We start from the raw sequence: 12436 nt of genomic DNA, 5'->3' as shown, positions 1-12436 counted from the left end.
CTAAGAAAAGCTTACTTATGTTCAGGTAATCTTCTTAGACCTGCTATATTTTTAGCGGATGTTGCTGCAGCTTCAACTTTTTGGTTAGAAGCTTTAGCGCAACAAGTAACAGATCATAATTTTATAGCATTATTATTATTCTATAACATGCTAATAATTTTATTGGTGATACCATCTTTTGATATCATTAGAGTTGATGTCAGGTATATGTCTCTAGCTATTTTAGCTAGAAAAGCTTTATGGATTAAACTTGGAATGCTGACATGTCTTCTAAGTCAACTTTGCTTTCCCTTTCTTTCCAGGGTAAATAATCTTTTTCGTTCCTTTCCTCACAACAAGGAACAAAAGCCTGATCCTTCATCCTCAGGAGCGGTATCAGTTTAGAAACTGTTTCCAGTTTGGAATATATCCAAGCCTTATAGAAACCTATAGCCAGCTCCTAAATACCTATGAAGGTGCGGCCCTTATTCCAGCCCAGCTGGTATGGGGCAGATTACGTTTTCTTCAAAGAAATTTGGATCAATTCCGTTCTTAATCTCTGGTTTCAGAAACATTGTTTCAGAAAGGTACAGAATTGGCTTCAAGTTAAGGCCTCCTGCTAAGAGATTCTTTTCTTTCCCGTGTCCCAGTTAACACAGCAAAGGCTCAGCATTTCTGAAATGTGTTTCAGATCTAGAGTTGGCTGGAGTATTTATGCCAGTTCCAGTTCTGGAACAGGGGCTGGGGTTTTATTTTATCTCTTCATTGTACCAAAGAAGGTCAATTCCTTCAGACCAGTTCCGGATCTATCATTATTGAATCGTTATGTTAGGATACCAACATTCAAGATGGTTACTGTAGGACTATCCTGCCTTTTGTTTAGCAAGGGCATTATATGTCTACAATAGATTTACAGGATGTGTATCTGCATATTCCGATTCATCCAGATCACTTTTAGTGTCTGAGATTCTCTTTTTAGACAAGCATTACCAGTTTTGTGGCTCTACCGTTTGGCCTAGCCTCAGTTCCAAGAATTTTTTTCAAAGGTTCTCGGTGCCCTTCTTTCTGTAATCAGAGAATAGGGTTTTGGTATTTCCTTATTTGGACGATATCTTGGTACTTGCTCAGTCTTCTCATTTTCGAAGAATCTCATACGAATCGACTTGTGTTGTTTCTTCAAGTTCATGGTTGGAGGATCAATTTACCAATCAGTTCATTGATTCCTCAGACAAGGGTAACCTTTTTAGGTTTCTAGATAAATTCAGTGTCTATGACTCTGTCCTTGTCAGACAAGAGAAGTTTAACATTGATATCAGCTTGTCAAAACCTTCAGTCACAATCATTCCCTTTGGTAGCCTTATGCATGGAAATGTTGGGTCTTAGGACTGCCGCATCAGATGCGATCTCCTTTGCTCGTTTTCACATGCGACCTCTTCAGCTCTGTATGCTGAACCAATGGTGCAGGGATTACTCAAAGATATCTCAATTAATATCTTTAAAACCGATTTTACGACACTCTCTGACATGGTGGACAGATCACCATCGTTTAGTTCAGGGGGCTTCTTTGTTCTTCCGACCTGGACTATAATCTCAACAGATGCAAGTCTTACAGGTTGGGGAGCTGTGTGGGGGTATCTGACGGCACAAGGGGTTTGGGAATCTCAGGAGGTGAGATTTCCGATCAATATTTTGGAACTCCGTGCAATTTTCAGAGCTCTTCAGTCTTGGCCTCTTCTGAAGAGAGAGTTGTTAATTTGTTTTCAGATAGACAATGTCACAACTGTGGCATACATCAATCATCAAGGAGGGACTCACAGTCCTCTGGCTATGAAAGAAGTATCTCGAATTTTGGTTTGGGCGGAATCCAGCTCCTGTCTAATCTCTGCGGTTCATATCCCAGGTATGGACAATTGGAAAGCGGATTATCTCAGTCGCCAAACGTTGCATCCGGGCGAATGGTCTCTTCACCCAGAGGTATTTCTTCAGATTGTTCAAATGTGGGAACTTCCAGAAATAGATCTGATGGCTTCTCATCTAAACAAGAAACTTCCCAGGTATCTGTCCAGATCCCGGGATCCTCAGGCGGAGGCAATGGATGCATTATCACTTCCTTGGAAGTATCATCCTGCCTATATCTTTCCGCCTCTAGTTCTTCTTCCAAGAGTAATCTCCAAGATTCTGAAGGAATGCTCGTTTGTTCTGCTGGTAGCTCCGGCATGGCCTCACAGGTTTTGGTATGCGGATCTTGTCCGGATGGCCTCTTGCCAACCGTGGACTCTTCCGTTAAGACCAGACCTTTTGTCTCAAGGTCCTTTTTTCCATCAGGATCTGAAATCCTTAAATTTAAAGGTATGGAGATTGAACGCTTGATTCTTGGTCAAAGAGGTTTCTCTGACTCTGTGATTAATACTATGTTACAGGCTCGTAAATCTGTATCCAGAGAGATATATTATAGAGTCTGGAAGACTTATATTTCTTGGTGTCTTTCTCATCATTTTTCTTGGCATTCTTTTAGAATGCCGAGAATATTTCAGTTTCTTCAGGATGGTTTAGATAAGGGTTTGTCCGCAAGTTCATTGAAAGGTCAAATCTCTGCTCTTTCTGTTCTTTTTCACAGAAAGATTGCTATTCTTCCTGATATTCATTGTTTTGTACAAGCTTTGGTTCGTATAAAACCTGTCATTAAGTCAATTTCTCCTCCTTGGAGTTTGAATTTGGTTCTGGGGGCTCTTCAAGCTCCTCCATTTGAACCTATGCATTCATTGGATATTAAATTACTTTCTTGGAAAGTTTTGTTCCTTTTGGCCATCTCTTCTGCCAGAAGAGTTTCTGAATTATCTGCTCTTTCTTGTGAGTCTCCTTTTCTGATTTTTCATCAGGATAAGGCGGTGTTGCGAACTTCTTTTGAATTTTTACCTAAGTTGTGAATTCCAACAACATTAGTAGAGACATTGTGGTTCCTTCATTATGTCCTAATCCTAAGAATTCTAAGGGAGAAATCGTTGCATTCTTTGGATGTTATTAGAGCTTTGAAATATTATGTTGAAGCTACTAAGTCTTTCCGAAAGACTTCTAGTTTATTTGTTATCTTTTCCGGTTTTAGAAAGGCCAGAAAACTTCTGCCATTTCTTTGGCATCTTGGTTGAAATCTTTAATTCATCTTGCCTATATTGAGTCGGGTAAGACTCCGCCTCATAGGATTACAGCTCATTCTACTAGGTCAGTTTCTACTTCCTGGGCGTTTAGGAATGAAGCTTCGGTTGTTCAGATTTGCAAAGCGGCAACTTGGTCCTCTTTGCATACTTTTACCAAATTCTACCATTTTGTTGTATTTTCTTCTTCTGAAGCAGTTTTTTGGTAGAAAAGTACTTCAGGCAGCGGGTTTCAGTTTGAATCTTCTGCTTATGTTTTTCATTAAACTTTATTTTGGGTGTGGATTATTTTCAGCAGGAATTGGCTGTCTTTATTTTATCCCTCCCTCTCTAGTGACTCTTGTGTGGAAAGATCCACATCTTGGGTAGTCATTATCCCATACGTCACTAGCTCATGGACTCTTGCTAATTACATGAAAGAAAACATAATTTATGTAAGAACTTACCTGATAAATTCATTTCTTTCATATTAGCAAGAGTCCATGAGGCCCGCCCTTTTTTTGTGGTGGTTATGATTTTTTTTGTATAAAGCACAATTATTCCAATTCCTTATTTTATATGCTTTCGCACTTTTTTCTTATCACCCCACTTCTTGGCTATTCGTTAAACTGAATTGTGGGTGTGGTGAGGGGTGTATTTATAGGCATTTTAAGGTTTGGGAAACTTTGCCCCTCCTGGTAGGAATGTATATCCCATACGTCACTAGCTCATGGACTCTTGCTAATATGAAAGAAATGAATTTATCAGGTAAGTTCTTACATAAATTATGTTTTTACATGTACATAGAACTATTTCCTACAATTGCATTTTTAAGACTGATGGTGAAATTTCAATTCACCTTCAATTATTTTTCTGTCAACAAAGTTCACTAAGATTTCCACATTACCATTTTCCAAGAGAGAATAAAAAAGGAAATGTATTGGTGCACCTTATGTAAATAATTAAAATATTAGCATTTGATTTGGGAGGAAAAAAGGTTGGTAAGTTTGAAACAAAAAGATACTAAAAAAGAGTTATAAGATAATCAGTTTTCAAATATTTTCCTGAATAAAAAAATATAAAAAGCTATTGTCTTTTTCTGAACATTAAATGAGAATGTGTAAATTAATACATTTAAAAAATCAACATATTAATGATTTGGATGTGGGCTGCAAAGAGACCCTTTTAAAACAAAAAATATTTGACATGTATGCATTCCTTTTGGCATTACTGTATAATTTTATTAATTTCTGGATAGTAACCTATTACTATATAATGGCATTTTTTTCAATTGAGAGCGTGACATCAGATAGACATTGGTAGGATTGTTTGTTACTGCTAGTCTTCTAAATTTAAGTGATAAATAGCCATAGGAATTTACTACATTTATATTTATTAGTTTTTTAAAGAGTTGAGCAACATACATAGGTAATAGTTATTTTATTTACTTTTTTTTTATTGCCAACCAATATTATCATCTATTTTTTATTTAGAATTAAATTGTTTAATACACTTTCACCTAGAGTACGAGTTTTGCGTTGCGGCTTTTAACACTGAAAAAATGGCAATTTCAGCGTAACAGCAGTAATGCACTGTTACAAGTCTTGTCGGTATAGCTACACTGCAAGCATTTTAGCCTGTAACGCAACGTCAATCCCGCATACAAAAAAATATGTTTTTGCGTGGGATTTTCATAGCGCCGATATTACAGGTTGTGCGGTAAGGCTAAAATGCTTGCATTACAGCCTATACCGACAAGATCCATACCGCCATCTGAGAGCAGTAGTTATGGATTTTGTGTAACAAAAATGTTTCACAAAACTCAAAACTTAAATGTTACAAAGTACAAGTACACTAACACCCATAAACTACCTATTACATTGCAAACACTATATTAAACTTATTAACCCCTAATCTGCCGCCCACCCACATTGCGACTATTCAATAAAGTTATTAACCCCTTATCTGCTGCCCACCCACATCGTGACTATTCAATAAAATTATTAACCCCTAATCTGCAGCCCACCCACATCGTCAACACCATTTAAATATATTAACCCCTATTCCCCCGCACCCCAACATCACAGCCACTTAATAAAGTTATTAATCCCTAAACCTCCGGCCTCCCACATCTCTGCCACTAAATAAACCTATTAACCCCTAAGCCGCCGGCCACCCACATGGCAAAACACTAATTTGAACTATTAACCCCTAAACCTAACACCCCCCTAACTTTAAATTAAAATTACAATGTAACTCTATTTAAATAAATAAAAACTTACCGGTGAAATAAATATAAACCTAACATAACTATTCTAATAAAATAAAAAATCCTACCAATTAAAATATCTAAATTACAAATTTTTTAAAAAACTTACACTACGGGAAAAAAAATTAAATATAAATTATAAATTTAAAAAAAAAATCCTACGAAAAATTTAAAAAATCTAGTTTACCAAAATTAATTAACACTAAAATCACGAAAAAGTACGAGTTTTGTGTTGCGGCTTTTAACGCTGAAAAAATTGCAGTTTCAGCGTAAAAGCAGTAATGCACTATTGGAAGTCATGTCTTTATAGCTATACCGCAAGCATTTTAGCCTGTAACGCAACGTCAATCCCGCACAAAAGAATTACGTTTTTGCATGGGATTTTCATAGTGCCGGTATTACAGGTTGTGCGGTAAGGCTAAAATGCTTGAGTTACAGCCTATACCGACAAGATCCATACCGCCATCTGAGAGCAGTAGTTATGGATTTTGTGTAACAAAAATGTTTCACAAAACTCAAAACTAAAATGTTTTAACTATTCTAATAAAATAAAAATACTACCAATTGAAATATCTAAATTACAAATTAAAAAAAAAACTTACACTACGGAAAAAAAATTTAAATATAAATTTAAAAAATAAATTTTAAGAAAAATTTAAAAAATCTAAGTTTACCAAAAATAATTAACACTAAAATCACAAAAAATAAAAAACACTAAGATTACAAAAAATAAACGAAATTATCAAAAATAAAAACAATTACACCTAATCTAATAGCCCTATAAAAATACCCCCCCCCCCCCAAAAAAAACCACCCTCTAGCCTACAATAAACTACCAATAGCCCTTAAAAGGACCTTTTGTAGGGCATTGTCCTAAAGAAATCAGCTCTTTTACCTGTAAAAAAATACAAAGTCCCCCCAACAGTAAAACCCACCACCCAACCAACCCCCCAAAATAAAAAACCTAACTCTCAAAAAAACCTAAGCTACCCATTGCCCCTAAAGGCACATTTGTATGGGCATTGCCCTTAAAAGGGCATTTAGCTCTTTTTCAAAGCCCAAAGCTGTAATCTAAAAAAATTAAAAAAAAAACACCCCAAAAAATTAAATTAAAAAATAATACTAACCCCAGAAGATCTACTCAAGGTTTCTGAAGTCCGGACATCCATCTCCATCCAGGCGGCGAGGTCTTCATCCATCCCGGGGTCGTTTTCTATCTTCATCCCGGCGGCGCAGAGCCATCCTGGAAGCCGAAGACATCCTGCGCGGAGCATCCTCTTTATACGGTCGCTGCCGTACACTGAAGTTGAATGCAAGGTAGGCATTTCAAAATGGCGTACCTTGCATTCTAATTGGCTGATTTGATTCTTTAAATTTAAATCAGCCAATAGGAGAGCTTCTTAAATCCTATTGGCTGTTCAAAACAGCCAATAGGATGAGAGCTACTGAAATCCTATTGGCTGACAGCCAATAGGAAATGTTTCATTCCGCGCTTCAGGTGTTTTGCGTTGCAGCTTTTAACGCTGAAAAAATGGCAATTTCAGCGTAAAAGCAGTAATGCACTATTGGAAGTCGTGTCGGTATAGCTATACCGCAAGCATTTTAGCCTGTAACGCAACGTCAATCCCGCACAAAAGAATTACGTTTTTGCATGGGATTTTCATAGCGCCGGTATTACAGGTTGTGCGGTAAGGCTAAAATGCTTGAGTTACAGCCTATACCGACAAGATCCATACCGCCATCTGAGAGCAGTAGTTATGGATTTTGTGTAACAAAAATGTTTCACAAAACTCAAAACTAAAATGTTTTAACTATTCTAATAAAATAAAAATGCTACCAATTGAAATATCTAAATTACAAATTTTTTAAAAAAAACTTACACTACGGAATTTTTTTTTAAATATAAATTATAAATTTAAAAAATAAATTCTACGAAAAATTTAAAAAAGCTAAGTTTACCAAAAATAATTAACACTAAAATCACAAAAAATAAAAAACACTAAGATTACAAAAAATAAACGAAATTATCAAAAATAAAAACAATTACACCTAATCTAATAGCCTTATAAAAATAACCGCTCCAAAAAAAACACCCTCTAGCCTACAATAAACTACCAATAGCACTTAAAAGAGCCTTTTGTATGGCATTGCCCTAAAGAAATCAGATCTTTACCTGTAAAAATATACAAAGTCCCCCCAACAGTAAAACCCACCACCCAACCAACCCCACCAAAATAAAAAACCTAACTCTAAAAAAAACCTAAGCTACCCATTTCACCTAAAGGGACATTTGTATGGGCATTGCCCTTAAAAGAGCATTTAGCTCTTTTGCATTGCCCTTAAAATGGCATTTAGCTCTTTTTCAAAGCCCAAAGCCCTAATCTAAAAAATAAAAAAAACACCCCAAAAAATTAAATAAAAAAATAATACTAACCCTAGAAGATCTACTCAAGGTTTCTGAAGTCCGGACATCCATCTCCATCCAGGCGGCGAGGTCTTCATTCATCCCGGTGGCGCGGAGCCATCCTGGAAGCCGAAGACATACTGCGTGGAGCATCTTCTTTATACGGTCGCCGCCGTACACTGAAGTTGAATGCAAGGTAGGCATTTCAAAATGGCGTACCTTGCATTCTAATTGGCTGATTTGATTCTTTAAATTTAAATCAGCCAATAGGAGAGCTTCTTAAATCCTATTGGCTGTTCAAAACAGCCAATAGGATGAGAGCTACTGAAATCCTATTGGCTGACAGCCAATTGGAAATTTTTCATTCCGCGCTTCAGGTGTTAGGTTTTTTTTCTATGTCTATGAAGGGAAAGGGTGCACAATCACGTCAAATCAGCCCTTGGCTTTTGTGCAGTATGGAGCTTAACGCAACCATATCGCACACACAAGGAGGCTTTTCAGAAACTCGTAATGGCAGCGCTATGGAGGGTGAAATAATGCAACTTTTTTGTGTTCGTTTCACACCCTGTTTAGCGCAAAATTTGTAATCTAGGTGTTTATGAGGTTTAAAAGAAAATGATTTATGTGACATGTTGGCTAGTAAACATTTTTAGGGCTTGAAAAGAAGCTAAGATATTTGTCAGCTATATGAGTTAGCCAGTTTTAGTTGCCATCAAAGTTCTAAGTGGCAAACCCTTTGACATGTTACATTTTATTTCTGGTCCTTATAGGTCCCAGAGATTAAATTTCGATGTTTCATCACCTAATGGAATTCTTCTCTTCAGAGAAGCAAGTAAAATGATTTGCACGTATGGTAAGTATAAAAATACAGATAATCTTTAAAAAAAAATCTTGTATTGCCTGAAGCATTTTTCACTCTCCTCTGAATGTGTGCCCCATCCTGTATTGGCTTTGAATAAGCCTTCAGTAAAGCCTAATGGTTATAATCGAGAAACATTTATTTGTATTGCAATGCATGTGGTAACACAATAATTAAAATACCAGTCTTACTCATACCTTCTTGAATTATGTATGTATATAGGCAGTAATTTTACAGTAATACCAGAGTTTATGTTTTCAAATGTTTAAAAGCAAGGAATTACCAAACCAATGTCATAGGTCATGTCACTAATAATGCAATTAACATGTAATGTGTGACGTTAGGAAAAGCTTCCAAGGGAGGAAAGAGGACAGTTTAAGTTTGATAGAAAACATACGAATTAGAACCAGATAACTAAAAGTATTTTTCTCTTGCAAGGTGTATCCAGTCAACGGATTCATCCTTTACTTGTGGGATATTCTCATTCCCTACAGGAAGTGGCAAAGAGAGCACACAGCAGAGCTGTCCATATAGCTCCCCCTCTAGCTCTACCCCCCAGTTATTCTCTTTGCCAGCTCTAAGCACTAGGGTCTCTCTCGGGAGGGTAAAGTGAATGTGGTGTTAGAATTGTAGTTTTATTATCTTCAATCAAAAGTTTTTTATTTTAAATGGTACCGGTTTGTACTATTTACTCTCTAGCAGAAAAGTGATGAAGATTTCTGCTGAGAGGAAAATGATTTTAACTTGTTGTAACTAAAATCCATTGCTGTTCCCACACAGGACTGAGGAGTACCAGAAAACTTCAGTTGGGGGGAACAGTTTGCAGGGTGATCTGCAATAAGGTATGTTTAGTCATTTATTTCTAGACAAGACTGAGATAATGCTAGAAGAGACTGACAATATCCCCATGAGGGGAGGGTAAGCTATGTTCACAGACTTAGTAAGGAATTGAATGCTTACATAATAGGGCTAATATACTGGTTGACACTTATTAAGGGCAATCGATTGTTTAGCTAAGGAAAAATCGTTTTGCAAGACACTTTGAAAGCCCTTTTGGGTTCTTTCTGGGGTTATTACCCACATGGCTGTTTTTTATTCACTTAGGAGTGATTTAGTAGGCCTCACAACTCCGGAGTAGAGTGGGAGGGGCCTAATTTTGCGCCTCAGATGCGCACTTAGAAGTTCATGCTGCTTCACATGGAGGGTCCTGCTGTTGTTTGAGGGCCTTAAAGAAGCTATATTCCCCCAAATCTGATCCCTAAGGGCAGGTAGGGCCACAGCAAGGCTGTGGCAAGGTGCTGTAGTAATTTTAACCGGGTGTTGGCTTTAAGCTGCTCCGGTTTGGGCATTAAGGGGTTAATCGTTCTGCAACTTGTGGTGCAATCTTATTAAGGCTTTAGGTACATACTGTGAACATTTCAAAAGGATTGCTGCATTTTTCACTGTTTTGTAAAATTGTGTGCTCTTTTTATGTCTTAAAGGCACAGTAACGTTTTTTCAAATTGTGTTTTTTATTTGATTAAAGTGATTTCCAAGCTTGTTTGTGTATACTACTAGTCTGTTAAACATGTCTGACACTAAGGGAAATCCTTGTTCAATGTGTTTAGAAGCCATGGTGGAACCCCCTCTCAGAATGTGTCCCACTTGTACTGATATGTCTATACACTTAAAGATCATATTGTTGAACTTAAGAATGTGGCCCAAGATGATTCTCAGACTGAAGGTAACGAGGGTAGCCCGTCTGCCTCTCCCCAAGTGTCACAACCAGTTACGCCCGTGCAAGCGACGCCTAGTACCTCTAGTGCGTCTAACCCTTTTACATTACAAGACTTAGCGGCAGTCATGGATAATTCTCTTACAGCCTTCTTATCTAAACTGCCCGTGTTACTTGCAAAGCGTGATAGCTCCGTTTTAAGAACAGATTATGAGCATTCTGACGCTTTGGTAGCCGTATCCGATATACCCTCGCAACGCTCTGAAGTGGGAGCGAGGGATTTGATGTCTGAGGGAGAAGTCTCTGATTCAGGAAGGGTTCCTCCTCAGACAGATTCAGATACATTGGCTTTTAAATTTAAACTAGAACACCTCCGCGTTTTGCTTAGGGAGGTATTAGCTACTCTGGATGACTGCGACCCTTTGGTGATCCCAGAGAAATTGTGTAAAATGGACAAGTATCTAGAGGTCCCTGTTTACACGGATGCGTTTCCGGTCCCTAAGAGGATTGCGGATATCGTTACTAGGGAGTGGGATAGACCAGGTGTTCCCTTTGTTCCCCCTCCTGTTTTTAAGAAAATGTTCCCCATATCTGACCCCGTGCGGGACTCATGGCAGACGGTCCTTAAGGTGGAGGGGGCTGTTTCTTCACTTGCTAAACGCACAACCATACCAATTGAAGACAGTTGTGCTTTCAAAGACCCTATGGATAAGAAAAATTTTGTTCAGCAAGGTTTTCTTCTCCAGCCTATTGCCTGCATTATTCCTGTAACTACTGCAGCCGCTTTCTGGTTTGAGGCGCTGGAAGACTCGCTCCAGGCGGAGACCTCATATGAGGAAATTATGGATAGAATTAAGACTCTAAAGCTAGCTAATTCTTTTATCACTGACGCCGCTTTCCAAATAGCTAAGTTAGCGGCAAAAAATTCAGGTTTCGCCATTTTGACGTGCAGGGCGCTATGGCTAAAGTCCTAGTCGGCCAATGTGTCGTCTAAATCCAAGCTTTTGAACATCCCTTTCAAAGGAAAGACCCTCTTCGGGCCTGAATTGAAAGAGATTATTTCAGAAATCACTGGGGGAAAAGGCCATGCTCTCCCTCAGGACAAGTCCTTTAAGACAAAGAACAAAGCTAATTTTCGTTCCTTTCGTAATTTCAGGAACGGCCCCGCTTCATCTTCTCCGGCTGCAAAGCAAGAGGGTAACGCTTCACAGCCCAAGGCAACTTGGAAACCTTACCAGGGCTGGAATAAGGGGAAACAGGCCAAAAAGCCTGCAGCTGCCACCAAGACAGCATGAAGGGGTAGCTCCCGATCCGGGACCGGATCTAGTAGGGGGCAGACTCTCTCTCTTCGCTCAGGCCTGGGCAAGAGATGTACACGATCCTTGGGCGTTAGATATTGTATCCCAGGGATATCTTCTAGAATTCAAGGGTTCTCCTCCAAGGGGGAGGTTCCACATTTCTCGTCTGGCTAAAGATCAGACAAAGAAAGAGGCGTTTTTACGCTGTGTAGAAGATCTACATACAATGGGAGTGATCCAACCAGTTCCAATCGTGGAACAAGGGCTGGGTTTTTACTCAAACCTGTTTGTGGTTCCTAAAAAAGGGGGAACTTTCAGACCCATCCTGGATCTAAAAATTCTAAACAGATTCCTCAGAGTCCCATCATTCAAAATGGAGACCATTCGGACAATCTTACCAATGATCCAGGAAGGTCAATATATGACTACCGTGGATCTAAAGGATGCATACCTACACATTCCTATCCACAAAGATCATCACCAGTTTCTCAGGTTCGCCTTTCTAGACAAGCATTACCAGTTTGTGGCTCTTCCTTTCGGCTTAGCCACTGCTCCCAGAATTTTCAAAAAGGTGCTAAGACCGCAGGGCATAGCAGTGGCGCCTTACCTAGACAACATTTTAATTCAGGTGCCGTCTTTCCAAAGAGCCAAGTCTCACACGGAGATTGTATTGGCCTTTCTGAGGTCTCACGGGTGGAAGGTGAACATCAAAAAGAGTTCTCTTTCCCCTCTCACAAGGGTTCCCTACCTAGGGACTCTAATAGACTCGGTAGAAATGAAAA

The 12436-nt window shown here is 38.6% G+C and overlaps 1 protein-coding gene across 1 annotated transcript in view; it reads left to right on the top strand.

Moving 5' to 3' along the window:
* Positions 1–12436, top strand: part of RANBP17 (RAN binding protein 17) — a 1312934-nt gene that overhangs the window by 983453 nt on the left and 317045 nt on the right. The window contains exon 22 of the mRNA XM_053718559.1: positions 8554–8636. Coding sequence (XP_053574534.1) covers positions 8554–8636 — 83 coding nt within the window. The remainder of the gene's footprint in view (positions 1–8553; positions 8637–12436) is intronic.

The sequence above is a fragment of the Bombina bombina genome, chromosome 6 (assembly GCF_027579735.1).
Source record: "Bombina bombina isolate aBomBom1 chromosome 6, aBomBom1.pri, whole genome shotgun sequence".
Taxonomy (NCBI): Eukaryota; Metazoa; Chordata; class Amphibia; order Anura; family Bombinatoridae; genus Bombina; species Bombina bombina.
This window is presented reverse-complemented; position numbering and strand designations above follow the sequence as displayed.